This window comes from Pongo abelii, chromosome 13 (assembly GCF_028885655.2).
Source record: "Pongo abelii isolate AG06213 chromosome 13, NHGRI_mPonAbe1-v2.0_pri, whole genome shotgun sequence".
Classification (NCBI taxonomy): Eukaryota; Metazoa; Chordata; class Mammalia; order Primates; family Hominidae; genus Pongo; species Pongo abelii.
In genome coordinates, this window is record NC_071998.2 from 127,257,772 (window position 1) to 127,276,983 (window position 19,212).

The following is a 19,212-nucleotide window of genomic DNA, read 5'->3' on the forward strand; positions in this document are numbered from 1 at the left end:
ATCTCCACCACCTCGCTGCACACCGCGTTCACACCATCCAAGCACCAGGTGCGCCACATGAGAGCCCACGGCTCCAGAGGATGGCCCCTGGGGGCGGCCACCGCAGACCACTCACCATTTTTATGGGTGCGCGACTGAGGTCGGACTCTGTCACGGGGGTGTCATCACTCTCCATCACATAGATCCCTTTCCGGGACAGGGCCTGGATGACAGACTGGTGTCCCTGTAAGGCGGCCACCTGGTCCCCTTTCAGGATGAGGCTGCAGACACGGCAGTACAGCTCGCTGGACAGGAGAAGCTTGATAACAGGCGGCTTAATGTGCTCCTGCTCATACTGGTCAACGTAGAAAGGGTCTCTCAGGTCCTCAGGGATGTTATCTAAGACAGGGAGGGGATGACCAGGTGAGTGCCACACACAAGACCCAAGGGAAGGAGTTCAAGGCTGCAGTGAACTATGACTGTGCCACTGTACTCCAGCCTGGGCAACACAGGGAGACCAAGTCTCAAAAAAATAATTGATTGATTGATTAAATGAGCAACTAACAACATGAAAAGGCTCTAGGCTTTTCAATAATTCTACTGTCTTCTGTACTTACAAAGGCAACTAACTGTAGCATCTCAGACTACTCTGTGAACACAGACAACTGAAATCATCTCGTGACCTCCGCCACTGTGACCTCAAAGGACGACTGTCCTAACTTAACAGCAGTAAGAAGGTAGACATGGGAGCCCTGAGGGTGTTAATGAGGCTGAGGGGAAACCAGCATAGGCTAGGACCATGTAGTGCCTGGTGACACCAGTGGAGACAGCATGTGGGCACAGCCGGCATCAGCCCGGGGAGGGAGCCCAGCATCCTCTTTCTGACATGAAAATCGGAAGTGATAACAGAGGCTGAACACCCTTGGTCTTTACAGAAGAGGGAGCCAGGCAGGCGCGGTGCCACTGTAACCATGACGACACAGCAGCAGCAGCAATCAGCCTTTATCCATTTTCGGACCAGGCAGCATCAAACTCTTGACATGAACCATGCTACTTAATCTTGCCACTGCAGTTCCCTCAAATGAGGACTACCATCTGCACATTACAAATGAGAAACTGAGGCACACAGAAAGTAAGTGACCTGCTCAAGGCCACAGGAGGCAGAGACCAGGCTGAACCCACACAATCTGATCCAGAGAGCCTACTGTATACTTCCGGCTGCAACATACGCCACCTCCCACACAAACAGCACAGGAGCAGCATACACACAGGACACCAAATGTGTCACAGCTGGCCTCACCCACTTTTCTAGCCCTGCCGCTATGCCCCTCACACTGTCTCACAAGACGTCAATGGCTGTCCCACTAAAGACGGAGGACAAGGGATACCTGCAGTCAGATACATTTGGGAAACATGTGACCCCCAGGTCTTTAACGTGTCCCGAGCCCAACACTCTGCTAGGAGGTGCAGACACTCCCATCTCCACAGAGTTTAGAAAGGACTACCATCTCCACAGAACAGCTCATGAAGAAACCCCACTGACTCCTAGTGTTCAGACAACCGGTAACACTAGAGACGTTCACGGGGACACTAACAAACCTGTCTTGTGCTCCGAGCCAAGCTCTCCTAAGCTCTTCCCCAGGGGAAGAACCAGCTGTGGTGATGGTTCCCCACAGCACCCCTCTTCTCTCTCTGCTGCCATCTCTTCTGGCTTCCTTCACTATTATCCTGAGCCCTGAGTCACTTCATTATGGTCCTGTGGAGTCTGGTCATTTCCCCACAATCTGAGCACCTCACACCTGGTTTATTTCTAAGCGGCAGCAGTCACCGTTTACACAGCATTTTTGTTTTAAGCACCGCTGTACACAATGATTAGGTCACCACGGCAACCCAGGGGCAGCCAGGGCTCCAGCTATGGAAGGCTGGCTTAGTGGACGTCAACAGACTCAAATCCTATACTTGCTGACCACATCGAGGAGCCCCCTAATCAGAAATCATCGGAACTTTTGAAATACAACAGAGCACAGCAGTAACACAAGGAACAGGCCCCAATGCCAAGCACAGCGGGAAGACTTCTGCTGTCCTTACGAACTGCTCAAGGAAAGCTGACCTGCAGAGGTGAGCACAGAGCCACCCCGCACACGCCGGAGTGAGACGTCCCAGGAAACAAGAGCAAGGTGGCCAGGGACAGACAGGTGGCCTGTGGAGTGTGCACCCATGGGCCGTGGAGGGAAGTCAGGGGAGGGCACTGAGCGAGGGATCCCATAACCTGACAACGTTTGCAGCAGTTCACATCGGCTGTGGGGAAAGATGCGACAGCCACTCTCAGCCTTCCTCTTATTCAACTGACCACACCAGCAGCCCACCTAGTCAGGGCTCTCGGAGGGAGCTGCCTTTCTCCTTTCGGGGTACCTGGCCTCTGTCCTCCCATCTCGCTGCCTGCTCCATCCCCATCTCCTAGGCCAGCTGCCCCTCATTTCTCCAAATATTGGAAGGGGCACTTCCTATCTCACTCCTCCCTAATGACCTAATTCAGTCTCATGGCTAGAAATACCACAGACACACAGTCATCCCCAAATGTACATTTCTGGCCCTGACCACTTCCCTGAAATGCCTATCTGACATCTCCACGTAGATGTCTGGGGGCACCTCGAGCCTAACCGGCCTGGTCCAAGCCACCCTCTCCTCCCACTTAAGACAACTGTGATGCAGTCCCCCTAGGAGAGCAGAAACTGGCACAGCTGAGGAGAAAGGCCCTGGGGGACCCCTCAGAGTGACAGCTCTGTGCAGAGTGGGAGACGGGACAGGCACGTAAGTGGAGGGCTGGCATTAGATGGAAGCAGGGTGAGCCCCAGGGAGAATGGCAGAGCCTACCCCACAGATGCAGAAACCTGGCCAGACTGGAAAAAGCAACCATGGCTCTGATTTAAGTTTCTCTTTTACAATCTACCAGGTAGAAACGTTTGCCATAGGGTGACCCACTTTTAAAATTAATCAATATAAAGTGACTCATATAAATCACCTTTTTGAATCATATGTGAATATGCATAACACAACTAATTCACATAAATTTCAGATGCAGGAAAATGAGAGTTAAAGGAAAATGACGCACTTACTAAAGATACAAGCTTCAGACTGTGGCGAAGCCCTCCTAACTGTATGTTACTCCTTCCCATCCGACCTAAGGAAGACCCTGGCCAGACCCCCAACTGGGTGACAGTGGCCACACTCCTCCACGGCCCCGCCGTGGCAGTTCTGCCTTCAGACACTGAACTTGTCCATGAGTAACCGGCTTCAGTGAAGGCAACTCCTGCGAGAGCTGGATGTGCACAGTTCTAGAACGTTTAACGTTCTATCAATATCAATACCTCCTTAAAAAAAAAAAAAAAAACTTTGTAATGCCTTCAATGTATTTCTAGTAGTTTCTTGTTGTTTTTTCTACAAACCAGTAAGACTGTTAGAATTAATACACATTCATTCGACAATTATTGAGTACCCATGTGAGCCAGAAAATGTACAAAAATGCCAGGGAGTCAAACAGGAAGAGACAAAGTCACTGTTCTCAGGCTGAGCCTCGTAAGACAACTGAAAAGTCAACAGGTAATTTCCACGCAATGTGGAGGGTGTCACACAGGATGAGTGCTGGGGGACTGGGGTGCAGGAGACACCACTCTCGCACTGAGGAGTGGGGCAGTGGGATGTGCAGATGGAGAAGTTTCTTAGGGAAGGAAGCAGCCAGTAGGGGGGTTGGTAGGAGACAGCGAGGAAAACATGAAAATGACCCCGTTAAGAGAATTTTAGCAAATGACAGCAGTTCAGAATTGCACAGAAGAGGCAAACTGGATGTTTCATTCACTAAGTCACCAGGCTCTCGTGCATGCCTGTGCTAGGAGGAACTGGACCCTGTGGGATCTGTCAGCAGAGCGAGACAGGCTTAGGCAGGCACACAAGGAATGGAACGAGACCACGTCAAGTAAGGGGGTCAGACAAGCCAGAGGACGAGGAGATCCCATCTGCTAGAGCTCCCTGTAAACAAGAGTGGAGAATGAGCGTGGACCCAGGAGGCTGCTGTGGTCACCGCCAGGAGAGACAATGGAGGCTGACACAGGCAAGCAGCCCCGGGAAGGGGCACCACTGCCCAGGAGGCGTGAGCAGCAGGCCTGTGCCTGATGCAGTACGACAAAAACACCAAGCTTATAATTCCTGCCAGCCTGGAGCAGGACAGTCCCTTTTCCTAATACAGGAAACCAGTAGTGTGGAGGAGGAGGGCAGTCGGGGACAGGAAAGATGAGCCTGTGGGACCCAAGGGGAGCTTTCCAATGGAGAGGCGTAGAGACTGGAAGCGCAAGAGTAAAGGGACCTGCTGGAGACGTGCTTTGGAACCCACTACATATACACAGCCATCGATGCCCAGGGGGACGAGTCATCCAGTGAGAGCCGGGTGCGGTGGGAGAAGCTGGTCAAGGCAACCTGAGGACACCAAGCCCACGGGACAGACGTCGGGAGAGAAGCCAAAGAAACGGACAAGGGAACAGAGAGCGGGGCGGGGCCAGAATGGTGCTGCCGAGGCCAGGGGAGGTTTTGAAGGGGCAGTGAGCACCAAGGAAGGCTGAGAAGGATGCCTGCATGAAGACCACAGAGCCTGCCGGACTCAGCTGGCAGCCTCGGGAAGAGCATTCTGAGAACTGGTGAAGAGACAGCCTCAGGCACAGAAGGAAGGAAGTGAGAACAGCGGGAATTGTGCCTCTCTGAGGGGAAAGTGTGGCCAAAAAAGATGTGTCTGCTTTAAGGATTGGAGACATGTTGACGAAAGAAAACCCAATCAATGGGAGAGGCTGAAGAGGAGGAGGCTGCTCCTGAGAAAGGAGGCCCCTCGGGAGGCGGAGGGGAGGGATGCAGGGCCCAGGCAGGGCAGTGTCTTTCACTGGGTCGGGGTACAGATGCAGGGCAGGGGTGGGCGGCCCATCAGCACCTGCAGTTTGTCTCACTATGTTAAGCAGGAGTCAGGGCATCTGCTGAGTGGGAGGGATCAGCCTGGAGGAAGTGGGGAGAAGTGCGGCTACAGGGGGCAGAGTGAAAGTCAAACAAGGACACAGGCAGGGCAGGGGCCCACGGAGACTGGAGACAGAGTCGGCAACGGCACTGTCAGGGTGGCAGCACTGTCACTCCTCGCACTGCTACATCAGTACCCATGAGCAACGCATCCGCAGTGGCTGCTGGACTGCTGTGGGGCAGGCCTCGGCGGGAGCCGCACACAAAGGCCCTGGGAAGGGGTCAGAAGATTCTAACCAGTCTGCAGTGGAAGTGGGGCCAACGTTAAGTGCAGGAGGAACTCAGAGTGGTGGCAACTGACGGAGAGCAGGAGTTGGAGCGCTGGGGTCTCCCAAGGGCAGGGCCCAGCACAGGCACCTGGCCCAGAGTCCCAGCTTGGCCTCTTACTGGATCCCTCTGAACCCTGGCCCCCTACCTGTCCGTTCCGAACAACGAAAGGGTCTATCTCCTGCCCTGTGCCAGCTCAGCATAAGCTCCGTGGATGCACACAGGAGCGTCAGCTGTTATTCCTTCCGTCGCTATTATTGCAATGAGGATGAAAAGGCAGGTGAGAAAGTGGCTGTCTGTCGACTGCAGCCCTCCTGCGGCACCTGCACGGGGCTCGGGAGGAGGTGTCCATACCAACCGCCAGCTCTTCCACGGCAGCACACGGCAAAGACCCCCCTGGTAGGTGCCACAACTGTGGCCACTGCCCAACCTAAAGCCAGCTACTCCCGTAGCCTCCAACTCAGCCCCAGGAAAAAAGACCAGGCCACTGCAGTGCCAGGCACAGCCCAGAGACGTGCAAGACGGTGAGTCTCTGCTCTGTTGCTTGTCTGAGCCACCTGGGAGCTGAGACCAACTCTCCCAGAATGTCCCCATGGGCGGCTTGGCTATCTGCATTTGACACTGAGAGAGTCACCTCCACAGAGACCCCAAAGGTGGCTGTGAGCGTCTCCACCTGGAAAACGTGGATACTCTTCCTGTTTGGATATAAGGAGTCAACGGAAATAATTCCAACTCAAGGTAAAAGCGACCAGTAGTCCACGCCCCAGCTCCATCCTGGAGAGGCCAGACACAAGGGTAAGAAAAGCTGATGTAATGGTCCCCACAGGGCCAAGACCACCTGACCCCCACCCAGGGACAACCAGTAACAAACTGCACCTTGACAGCGGAGCGCCAGGTACACAGACAAGCGCACACCCCACAGGGCGCTGGCCCGGCCATGCCACACCAGGCTCAGGTGCAGACTTGGCTTCCAGCCAGAAGGCCAGGAAGGGAGACCCTCAGGAACCTTCAGAGAGGGGAGAGGGTCCCAGAGAAGAGGGGGCTGGATAGGGCGACCCTCTAAATCTGTGTCACATCCTGGCCACTCCAGAAGCAACTACAGTGGCACAGCAGCCACTGTGAGGGCCACAGCCCGCAGCCCAGCCAGAGCGGCAGGACGAAGACCGAAAATGAAACCTACGCTCAACTGTATGTAGCCCCCAGGAGGCAGGTCGGGGCCTGCAGTCTCTACGTAACTGGGTGGACTACCTGCTAGAACAAACCAAAACCAACACCTCAGGCTTCCAACAGGACCCATGGCTTCCAAATACAATATTCCAAATGCCCAACACACAACCCAAAGCTCCTTAACAAAAAAGCAAGACCCACAGGAAAACCTGCAACTTCCAGGAGAAAAGGCAACGTCCCAAGGTTGGGACTGTCTGACAAGGAATTCAAAGTGACCGTGGAACAATGCTCCAAGAAGCACAGGCAGAAGCCCGAACGAAACAAAAACTCTCACAGAAACTCAGAGAACTCCCGGCAAAGAGAAGCCCCAGTGTGGAGAAAGACCAAGCCCGGAGCAGAGGCCACGTGGTGGTGAGGAGAGGCTGGAGGGGCTGGAGGGGCTGGAGGGGCTGCAGAGCCCGCCTGCTAGCAGCCGCCCTGGGCCATCTCATGAGCGCAGTGACAGTGACCCCACTGGGCCGGGAGGCAGACACTAAGGGGCAACCCTCATAGCCCCTCCTCCTCCTTCCCCTGAGCTCTTCTGAGAGGCCGTGGGAGGGCATGGGATGGTAAGAGTGGAGCACAAACTCTAAGGCCAGAGGCTCTGCACCTAAGGCCCGGCCGGCCATCCTCATTCACACCTCAGAAACCCAGCAGTAAAGGTGCTGGCACCAGGCCCTCTCCCCGTAAGCTCCCACCCGTAGCTCACTCCCCCAAGCTCACGAAGAAATCTCGAGGCCCCCAAGGGCCACAGCCACTGCAACCGAAACATAAACTGCACAACCCGAGCCTGGAAAGGGAGCACACAGCAAAGGTGGGCAAAGGAGCATGGGAGGCCCCTCAGGGTGGGATAGGAGGGAGCCTCCTTCCAGGCACAGTGGACCCTGCGCTAGGCCAGTAAGCCCCCGTGGCAGACACAGTAGGACAGTGCACACAGCTCACACCCGCAGAGGCTCCGCATGCCCAACCCACACCCATGGAGGCTTCGCATGTACAACTCACACCTGTGGAATGCTCCACACACATACAGCTCACACCCACAGAGCCTCCACACACACAATCCACACCTGCAGGAGGCTACACACACACAACTCACACCCACAGAGGCTCCACACACACAATTCACACCTGCGGGAGGCTCTGGCCAGCCAACCGGGTGGTGAGGAATCACCAGGCCAAGTTCAGGCAGAAGACGCAATCCAGAGAACCCGCCCCTCTTCCCAGACCGCGGTTTCCCCCTGAGGGTGCCTGGGAGGAGCTGTCCGTGCCAGGAGAGGTGGTAAAGATGGCAGACTGTGTTTCTGGCACCACACCTTTCTAAGGACAAAATCTGGACTCCAGGGCCTGCCCAATGACGCCTACCACACACTCTGGGTGGGAAACCTGAAGGGCTGCACCCGGGAGCAGGAGCAAACGTGAAGCAGCCCAGCCTCAGGGGACTAGAGCACGGCTCTGAGGCACCTCCACCAGGGCCTCACGTGGAGTGACCAGATCTGTTTCTGTCTCCAAGGGACTGCTGGAAGCCAACGGACACTCCCCCTGGGAAAAGATGGTATCTTAGGCCTCAGATTATTTCCAAAATCTTTCACATACAATGGTCAGTTAAGCAAAATGACAAGACATCATGAGCAAAAGCCAGCAGAAACAGTAACAGAAGCAAGCTCCCAGACTCCTGAAGCCTGCCAAGATGAAGACAGTCCAAGACAGCCTCTCTCTCCCACTGACGACAGCTAAAAACTCTGGACAAAAGACAAACACCTACCTAAGGACTCTGAAAAGTAAGCCGCAGCAGGCGCACTGGGGAGGAGGGTCCATCCTGAAGAAGGAACCCAAAACAGGGGACTCCTCAGGTTCATTTTCTCTTTTCTACCCTGGCTGGACCTGAGGGCAGCCCCAGACAGCCAGGCTCAGAGAGAAACCCTGTCTTTCTCTGGCCAGAGGACCAGGAAAAGGGGCCCCTAGAAGCTGGAGGGGGAATCCTGACGGCTCCCACTTTTCTCTCCCAGCCTGACCCAGCTGGCTGCAGTCACAGAGCTGTGCAGTGGCAGCATGAGCAGCGGAAACAGGGAAGCCTAGGCACGGGGTAAGGAAGGAGGAAAGCCCATCTTTCTAGGCAGAGGCTGAGGAAGAAGGTTCCTCGGAGCCAGAAAGTGTGGAGGGAATTCACCAAAGGAGAGCTTGAGAGGGATCCCCAGAGACGTGTATGAGCCTGCACGATCTGGGCTTACTCCTGAGCTGCGTGTGCCTTGGGCAGGCCCGGGGCCACAGGCAAAAGCTGTGAAAGCTGAACCAACACTGCAGCCACCACCCATGACAGCAAAACGGACTCCATGGCTGAACCCAATGGAGTTTATTGCAACCCAGCTGCGAAACAAAATCCACATTATCCAAAGGACTTTAACAGGACCTAGAAACCAGTGTCACAGCATGATGTTCACAGAGCCCAATCCATAATTATTCAACAAAGAACCAGGAAAATGTGACCAATTTTCAAAGGAAGAGACAACCAACAGAGACCAACCCCAAAATGACCCAGATGTCAGTTATCAAAGACTTTAAAACAGCTATTATAAGTTCCATGAGATAAAGCTACACTCTCTTAAAATATATGAAAAAATAGAGCTCTCTCAGCAGAGAAATTAAAAACTAGAACGAAAATTTCAGGACTAAAAAGTACAATGGCAACATAAAATTCACTGGATGCGCTCAACAGAATGACAACAGAGAAGTCAGTGAATCTGAAAATAGATCAATAGAAAGAATCCAATCTGAAGAACAGAGAGAATAAACTGATGGGATAAAATGGCAAGTCTTGAAGTATGAGACGATGTCAAAAGTTCCAACACTGTGTCGGTAGAGAAAAGGTTGATGCAAAAAAGTATATGAATAAATATGGTCCAAATCTCCCCAAATCTGGTGAAAGACACCAATTTACAGGCTCAGGAAGCCTAGAAAACCCCAAACAGAATAAACTCAAAGAAAACCATGTGGGGACATGGTTCATAATAAATTGCTGAAGACCAAAGGTGACGAAACAGGCCCGCAGGACCCTACAACTTGAGATACCAGCCATAGACTTTCAGTTACCATGCTTCAAACAATAGCAACAAAAAGACACGACTAAAATTTTGGACAGAAAAGTGGAAATTACAAAAAATCAAAAGAAGAAGAAAAAGAACTTGACAGATTAGAAAAAGAACAAAATAGGCTGGGTGTAGTGGCTCACACCTGGAATCCCAGCACTTTGGAAAGCTAAGGCAGGTGCATCAGTTGAGCCCAGGAGACCAGCCTGGGCAACACAGCAAGATCCCATCTCTATAAATAAATTTTTTCAAAAAACAACAAATCATGGCCAGGTGCAGTGGCTCATGCCTGTAATCCCAGCACTTTGGGAGGCCGAGGCAGGTGGATCACGAGGTCAGGAGTTCGAGACCATCCTGGCCAACATGGTGAAACCCTGTCTCTACTAAAAACACAAAAATTCGCCAGGCATGGTGGCATGCACCTGTAATCCCAGCTACTCGGGAGGCTGAGGCAGGAGAATCTCTTGAACCCAGGAAGCAGAGGTTGCAGTAAGCCAAGATCACACCATTGCACTCCAGCCTGGGCAACAGAGCAAGACTCTGTCTCAAAAAAAAAAAAAAAGAACAAATCAGAAATTCTAGGCTGGGCACAGTGGCTCACATCTATAATCTCAACACTTTGAGAGGCCAAGGTAGGAGGATCATTTGAGTTCAGCAGTTTGAGACCAGCCTAGGCAACACAGTGAGACTCTATCTCTACAAAAAGTTTTAAAAATTAGGTGGGCAAAGTAGAACCTGCCTGTAGTACCTGCTCCTCAAGAAGCTGCAACTGGAGGATCACTTGAGCCCAGGAGTTCAAGGCTACAGTGAGCCATGAATGCACCACTGCACTCCAGCCTGGGAGACAGAATGAGATCCTGTCGAAAGAAAAAAAGAAGAGAAGAGAGAAGAGAAGGAGAGAGGAGGACAGTGAAAGAAGAAAAGAAGAGAGAAGAGAAGAGAGATGAGAAGGAGAGATGAAAGAAAGAAAAGAAAAGAAAGAAAAAAAAAGAAAAGTCAGGAAAGGCAGAAAGAAAGAAAAGGAGAAAGGAAAAAAGAAAAAAAGGAAGAAAAGAAAAGGCAGGAAAGGCAGAAGAAAGAAAAGAAAAGGAGAAAGGAAAAAAGAAAAAAAGAAGAAAGAAAACAAAAGGCAGGAAAGGCAGAAAGAAAGAAGAGAAGGAAAGGAAAGGAGAAAGGAAAAAAAGAGAAGAAAAGAAAAATGAAAAGAAAAGGAAAAGAAAACAAAAACAAAAGAAAGGTTGCAGAACAGAAAAACATAGTAACTAAATTTAACTTTATACAATGGGCTGACGAACAGATTAGATACAGATAAGAGAATTAAAGCATCCTGAGTGAAGAACAATGAGACAGAAATAACATACACTGTGCCACTGAAATGTAATTGGAGGCCCAGGAAGGAGAAGAAAAAATGGGGCAGAAACAGTAAACATATAATGGATGAGAATCTTCCAATACTTGTGAAGCTCATGAAACCATGGTCTCAAGAAGCATTACAAAATGCCAACAGGATTCAAAAAGGACATCTACAGACCAAAGAACTCACAGTAATACTTATGAAATCCAAAGACAGAGAAGATTTTTCAAGCAGCCAGAAGGAATTTCTGGCCAGGACAAAATGGCACAGACTTGTCTCTCCCTGCTCCTCTCCTCTAAGCACAACCATAAACCCTGGAGAGAACCCAAGAGACAAAGGAGGACTCTGAAAGGTGGAAGAGGAAGGCAAACTGGCTTAGGGCCTCAGGACTGGAGGACCAACACAGCAACAGGGTGTTCTTACGACCCCCACCCAACAGGAGGTGACCCAGGCCTGATGCTTCCTGACTCCCTGCCTAGCGACAGAGGCAACCGAGGTACATTTATTCTGCCCTGGATTGAGTGGGAGTCCCACCTACCACACCAAGCGAGCCCAACCCCTACTAACAATCAGCAGGCAGGGACATCAGCAAGGGATCACTCAGCCCAGAAGCACTCTCCTTCCCCATCAAGCGGACCTGAGACACCCCTCCCACAAACTAGACACACCCTGCACCAAGGGAATCCAGCAAGTGGGACCACCATCACCAGCACCTGGCCTAGGAGGCACTCTCCTTCCCCACTGGTCCTGGGACTCCTCTCCCCACTCAGGGAAGCCATCCGAGGGGAGGGGCAGACACCGGCACAGGAGCCACACTCCACGCACCTGATGGTGATGCTGAAATGTTCCACCCCTCAGAGGCAGGGGTATAAAACAAACATCCAGCCTGGGAAGCTCTTGGTCCTGTGTGCAGACACTCCCATGTCCATTCAGAGGCAGCATGCTGCCCAGCCTAAGGAGCTCCTTCTGCCCTCGACCAACATCAGTGGGGACCCATGGGAGCCCCAGGGGAGAGGCTAAGTCAAGCAACTGAAACAGCACCACAAAGGCTAGGAAGGTCAGACTATCACCAGAACCACAGTCACAAAAGTAGGACAGGCCTGCATGCTAAACCTCAACAAGGTGACTACTGCTAAAATAAAACCAGTACCCAGTTTCCTAACAAAATAGCCAAAATGATCAGGAAGCCATCAGAAATGACTTTAATCAGAGGACAATGAACTGGCACAAACACCATGATAAATCAAATGTTGGAACTATCTGACAAGGATTTTAAAGCAACTGGCATGAAATCACTCCCAAGTAATCACAAATTCTCCTGAAACAAAACTAGAAAATTTTGGTAATGAGAGCCAAATGAAGAACTGGAAAATATAGTAACAGACATTTAAAAACTCACTGGATGGGCTCAGCAATAGTAGAGATGACAGAAGACAGAATCATTGACCTTGAGGTCAGATCAAGAGAATTTACCCAATCTGAACAACAGGCAGAAAATGCAACAGAGAAAAGAAGAACAGAGCCTCCGAGACCTGCGGGAGAATAACAAAAGATCCAAGAGTTCTATCACCAGAGCCCAGATCAAAGAGGAGAAACAGCAACAGAAAGAGAGAAAATCTTCCCAAACATGTTGAATGACACGAATGAATGAAATGTTTTAAGAAACTGAGTGAACTCCAAAAAAGATAAACCTAACGAAATCCACACCAGGACACACCATGACTAAACTTCTAAAACTAAAGACAAAATATTTTGAAGCAGCCAAAGGGGAATGGTACGATACATACAAGGGAACACCAGCTCCAAAGACTTCTCATCTGAAGCTATGGAGGCCAGAGGGAAGTGGCACAGTTTTCAAGTGCTGAAGGAAAAGAACTGTCAATCAACGACAAATTCCATATCCAGCAAGACTATCCTTAAAAAAATGAAGAGGAAATAAAGATGTTTTCTGGTGAAGGAAAATAAAATAGTCTGTCAAACCTTAAAGAATGGCTAAAGGAAGCTGTCCAAACAGCAAGAAAATAAGGAATCTTGGAGGACCAGGAAGAAAAAAATGCAGAGACAGGAGTAATGAGTAAATACAACAGACTACCCTCCTTATGAGTTTTTTAAATTACATACGATGACAAAAATTAAAACACTGTCAGATGGTCAAGACAGTGGTAAAGTGGAGAGCAAGGGCGGCTAGATGGAAAAAAGGTTTCCACATTTCACTGAAAACAGTAAAATAAGGATACCAGCAAACTGTTGTAAGTCACATAAGTATACCGTAATACCCAGATACACCCAAAAACAATATAAATAAATCCAGAGAAAATCTTAAAAAATGGTCAATTAACCAATAAGAAGTCAAGAGAAGAGAAACAGGAACAAGAAACAGAGGAAACAAACAGAAAACAAACAATAAAATGTCAGACTCAAGTCCTAATATTATCAATAGTAATTGTTAACAATATAATGTTATTAGTAAATGTAAATACTCTAAATACACCAATCAAAAGACAGACTGGTAGAGGGTAGATTAAAAAACATAACATCATTACATGCTCTTTACAAGAAATACACTTCAAATTCAACAACTTAAGTAGGTTAAAAACTAAAAGAAGGGAAAAAAGATATGCCATTCAAACACTTCAAAAAAAAAAAGCAGAACTACATTAATAAAGTAGAAAAATTACAAGAGGCAAAAAGGGACATTACATAATGATAAAAGGATCAATCTACCAGAAAGACCTTAAAATCCTGAAAGTTCATGCACCGAACTATAAAGCCTCAAAGTACATGAAAAAAGTTGACACAGCTAAAAAGAGGAACAGACAAATCTACAAGTATAGCTAGGGACTTCAACACCCCCTAGACAGAATTACTAGACATAAAATCAACAAAGATATAAATCAGAACACAACCAACTAGCAGAATACAACTGATAGAACACTCCACCAAATAACAGCAGAATACTCATTTTTTTCCAAATGCCCATGAAACATTCACTAAAAGAGACCATATCCTAGGCCACAAGACAAACCTTAACAAGTATAAAAGAAAAGAAATCAAACTAGGTTATCTTAATGAAATCATATGGGAAATACATAAGACAAAACAGGAAAATCTCTGAACACTTGAAAATTAAAAGTTTGAAATCATTGAGGAGTGCTGTGGTCTGAGTGTTTTCTGTCCCTACAAAATTCACACTGCAACCTAATCCCCAATGTGGCAGTGGTGAGAGGTGGGGCCTTTTGCGGGTGAATAGGTCACAAGGGCCCTACCCTCATGAATGAGACTAACGAGGCTTGAGGGAGCCTGTCCCCTTCTGCCATATAAGGACACCCAGAAGGTGCCATCTATGAGGAACAGGCCCTCACCAGACACCAAATCTGTTGGCGCCTTAATCTTGGACTTCTTAGCCTCCAGAACCATGAACAATCAATTTCTGTCATTTATAAATTCCTCAAAAGTACAGCAGTCCCCTCTTATCCCCAAGGGATAAGCTCCAAGACCTTCAGAGGATTCCAGAAACAAAATATATACCTATAGGGCTCAGTACTATACTTTCCTACACACAAAAGTTTTTTTGAGACACGGTCTCACTCTGTTGCCCAGGCTGGAGTGCAGTGGTACAATTATAGCTCACTGTAATCTCAAATCCCGACTCAAACGATCCTCCCACCTCAGCCTCCTGGGTAGCTGGGACTACAGGCACATAGCCACCACGCCCAGCTAATTCTTTTTTTGAATGTAGAGACCAGGTCTTGCTATGTTGCCCAGGCTGGCCTCAAACTTCTAGACTCAAGCTATCCTCCTACCTCGGCTTCCCAAAGTGCTTGGATTACGGGTGTGAGCCACCACGCCTGGCCCTCAAAACAACTTACCGTACTATACTCACACTTCTCATGAGGATGTGAGACGAGAAAATGCCTACATGATGAGATGAAGTGAGGTGAATGACATTAGGCTTAGTAGTGACCTAGCTTTAAGCTACTCCCAACATTCTGAGAATAGGTCAGACAGAGGACTATCTGCTTGGGGAGATCCTGGGTCATCAAGCCATGACGACATCCGTGGTGGGATGTCAGGAGCAGATGATATCAATGACTATACACAGCGTGGACATGCTGGACAAAGGGATGAGTCACGTACCAGGCAAGATGGCGTGAGACTTCATCATGCTACTCACAACAGCATGCGATTTAAAACTTATGAATTATGTCTAAATTTTCCATGTAATATATTCAGGCCACAGTTGACCAAAGGTTACTGATAACAGGGGACTACTACATTTTGTTATAGCAGCCCAAACGGACTAAGACAATGAGTCAAAGAGGTAGTTATCAAAGGAAATTTTTAAAAAATACCTAGAACTGAATGAAAATGAAAATACAACATATATGTGAGATGCAGCTGTGGCAGTACTAAGTGGGAAATTTACAGCACTAGAGTCTTACATCAGAAAAGAGGAAAGGTCTCAAATCATTAATACGAGTTCCTAGCTCAAGAAACTAGAAAAAGAAGAGCAAAATAAACCCAAAGGAAGCAGAAGGGAAGGAGACAGGTGTGGCTAGAAAAGGGCAACAGAAGAGGTCCTCGTGGGATGGAATGATCTGTACCTGGATTAGGTAAAGGTCAATAACCTGGTGTAATATTATGCTACAATTTTAGAAGAAGTCATCATTAGGGAAACTCAGCAAAGGGTACCAAGGATCTCTGTATAGTATTTCTTTAAAATGCATGTTAATATACAACTGTCTCCAACTGGCCAGGTGTGGTGGCTCCCGCCTGTAATCCTAGCACTTTGGGAGGCTGAGGTGGAAGAATCACTTGAGTGCAGAAGTTCCAAACTAGTCTGGGCAACACAGTGAGAGCCCATTTCTACAAAAATAAAAATTGTTTAAAGAAAAATATATATATACACAATTAACTCAAAACTAAAATTTAATTTTTTTACATTAGCCAAGGATTTTAAGATGCTTCATAGAAAAAGGTACTCGAATGGCCAATAAGCATATAAAAATGCTCATCATTAGTCATCAGGGAAATGCATACAAAAACCACGGTGAGATACAACCCACCTACTTAAATAACTAAAATCAAAAAGACTGACATCATCAAGTGTTGGCAAGGATGCAAAGCAACTGGAATTCACATACGCTGCTGGCCAAATAAATATGTCACTTTGGAAAACAACTGGGCACTTTCTTACAAAGTTACACATATGTATCTTATTATCACCCAGTAATCCCAAGCACAGCTGTTTAAGATAAATGAAAAAATCTGTCCACAAAGATGAATGTTCACAGAAACTCTATTCATAATAGCCAAAAGCTGGAAATGCCCCCAGATAATCCCCAACAGATGAAAGGAGATCTAAAACATGAGCTAGCCATACCATGGAATATTATTACTAAGCAAAAAAGATCTACACAACATGAATTTCAAAAATACTATGCTAAGTGAAAGAAGTCAGATTAGATGCACACAGGAAACTCATCTACAGTTAACAGAGCAGAGCAGTGAAGCCCTGGGTGGGTCCCGCCAGGGAGGGGCACAAAGGAAACTCGGGAGGTAATGAGAATGCTGTCTTGATTGTGGTTGTGGTCACAGGGCTTTAAATTCCTCAAACTACACTCTTAAAACATGTGTGCTTTACCAGATGTAAATCACACCTCGATAAAAGTGGTTCTCTCAAAGATCCAAAATGGCCGGGCACAGTGGCTCACACCTGTAATCCCAGAAATTTGGGAGGCCGAGACAGGAGGATCTCTTGAGCCCAGGAATTCGAGACCATCCCTGGTGGTCACCTGGATGGGCCACCCCGCAGGTAGAAATCCCCTGCCTCCACCCTGCCCTCCCGAACCCTCTGGGCAGGCTCGTTCTCCTGGCCCCTGGTGCCTGACTTTGCGGGAGGTGCCCCAAGGGAGGCAACTGTGTCCCCTCTTGGGGTCAGCAAGCCCATCCAGAACCCCTGAGCTCCAGTCTGGCTGAGGCAGCAGCATCTCTCTATTTAAAAAAAAAAAAAAAAAGTCCAAAACCAAAGTCTTCACTTTATACCTTACAGTGGGCATTAACCATTGTATCCTAGCAGGGACTTCTCTGAAAAGCTCAGATTTCATACATCTCTCCCCTCCTCAGAAACCGTCAGTGGTTCCCCAATTCCCACAGAGCAAACCCCAATCTACCAATCAGCCACTCAAAGCATTCTGCGCTCTGGCCTCAGCACTTTTTCCAGTCTAATTTCACCTTCCAACTCTGCAGCCACTACCCCCATGAGGCCACCAGCCTTTCCCACATGGTGTGCACATCACGCACTCCCCTCCACTTCCCCCTATTATCTTTGCTTCTCTTAATTCGTTCCCTTACCTCCATCTGATTCTCACACACCTAGACTACAAACTCAGTTTTCACTCTAATGGAACATTCCACATTCCTTCAGGGGAGTCTCCCTCCCTCTACTCCTCCCCTGTTCTGCCAGTACCATCTACCCTTTAGAGAGCCGGCCTCCTCAAGCCCATCATTATGGGTCTCTGTATATGCAGACACTTCCATCGCTACAGGAGGCCTGAAAAGGATACGAAGGGCCCCACAGTTCACAATGTAATGCCCAACTGAACTCATGTAAGTTTAATTTCTTTTGAGACAGGATCTTGCTCTGTTACCCAAGCCGAAGTGCAGTGTCACAATTATGGCTCTCTGCAGCCTCAATCTCCTGGGCTCAACTGATCTTCCCACCTCAGCCTCCCAAGTAACTGGGACCACAGGCGTGCACCACCATGCCCAACTAATTTTTATGTTCTTTGTAGAGACGGAGTTTCACTCTGTTGCCCAGGCTGGTCTCAATCTGCTGGGCTCAAGCAATCCTCCCACCTCAGCCTCCCAAAGTGCTGAGATTTCAGGTGTGAGCCACCACACTCCACCCCCAGATATAAGTTTAATTTTGACTAGTTGAGTTTGAAGTGATGGGAGGAGAGTGACTGGGGAATAATAAACCACTCTAAGAAAAAGAGGGCCGGGCACGGTGGCTCACGCCTGTAATCCCAGCACTTTGTGAGGCTGAGGTGGGCAGATCACGAGGTCAGGAGATCGAGACCATCCCGGCTAACATGGTGAAACCCCGTCTCCACTAAAACAATACAAAAAATTAGCCGGGCATTGTGGCGGGTGCCTGTAGTCTGTAGTCCCAGCTACTCAGGAGGCCGAGGCAGGAGAACGGTGGAACCCGGGAGGTAGAGCTTGCAGTGAGCCAAGATCGTGCCACTGCACTCCAGCCTGGGCGACAGAGCAAGACTCCGTCTCAAAAAAAAAAAAAAAAAAAGAAAGAGAGGACTAGGTGGGAGCTCAGGAAAGCCAGAAATAGAAAAAACTCAAAGATCTTTCTTTCTTTTTTTTGAGACAGGGTTTCACTCTGTTGCCCAGGCTGGAGTGCAGTGGCATAGTCTCGGCTCACCGCAGCCTCCACCTCCTGGGTACAAGCGATTCTCCTGCCTCAGCCTCCTGAGTAGCTGGGATTTCAGGCGCATGCCACCACGCCCGGCTAATTTTGTATTTTTAGTAGAGATAGGGTTTCACCATGTTGGCCAGGCTGGTCTCAAACTCCCGACCTCAGGTGATCTGCCCACCTCAACCTCCCAAAGTGCTGGGATTACAGGCATGAGCCACCACGCCTGGCCTCAAAGATCTTTTCTGTAGCGACAACAAAAGTTATGAAAGTAGAAAAATGCTATGAAATAATGACTAAATATTCCAGTCAAGGGCACCATCGTTCCTGTGTCTGGGCTCCCCATGGCAGTCCAGCTGACTGTAACTCACCCTTAGCCACCTCCCACAGCCACTGTCAGTAAGTCCAGCTCCACAGATTCAGCTTTTATATCTGTTGGCTCTATCTACCCTTCCTATTCCCTCTGCCGACAGACAGGCAAGTCCATCCGGGCACAGTGGACTAACTCACTCACTCATACCTGTGATCCCAGCACTTTGGGAGGCCAAGGTGGGTGGGAGCACTGCTTGAGCCCAGGAGTTTGAGAAGCCTGGGCAACACAGGAAAACTCCACCTCTACAAAAAATAATAATTAACTGGACCAGGAGGTCCATGGTCCTAGCTGTGATCCACAGGCCTGTGGTCCTAGCTGTGATCCTAGCAACTCGGGAGGCTGAGGTGGGAGGATCACTTGAGCTCAAGGAGGTCAACGCTGCAGTAAGCTGTGATCATGCCACTGCACTCCAGCCTGGGCAACAGAGCAAGATCCCATCTCAAAAAAGTAAAAACAAGAACAGGCAAGT

General features: G+C 48.9%; 1 protein-coding gene and 1 long non-coding RNA gene across 14 annotated transcripts in view; one reads left to right on the top strand and one right to left on the bottom strand.

Moving 5' to 3' along the window:
- The window catches only part of CAMSAP1 (calmodulin regulated spectrin associated protein 1), a 112,621-nt gene that overhangs the window by 87,550 nt on the left and 5,859 nt on the right, over positions 1-19,212 (bottom strand). For 12 of the 13 annotated variants that reach the window (XR_008510054.2, XR_008510055.2, XM_054520899.2 and 9 more), the window contains one exon: positions 116-378. The exons of the other annotated variant lie outside the window; for it this stretch is intronic. Coding sequence is in view for 10 of the 12 variants with exons in the window: in XM_054520899.2 (XP_054376874.2) it covers positions 116-378 (263 nt within the window). In the remaining 2 variants the exon portion in view is untranslated. The remainder of the gene's footprint in view (positions 1-115; positions 379-19,212) is intronic. 13 annotated transcript variants of the gene reach the window in all.
- On the top strand, positions 374-3,391 carry LOC129048049 (uncharacterized). The gene is made up of 2 exons (XR_008510056.2): positions 374-2,097; positions 3,056-3,391. It is a non-coding gene; the product is annotated as an uncharacterized LOC129048049 (long non-coding RNA).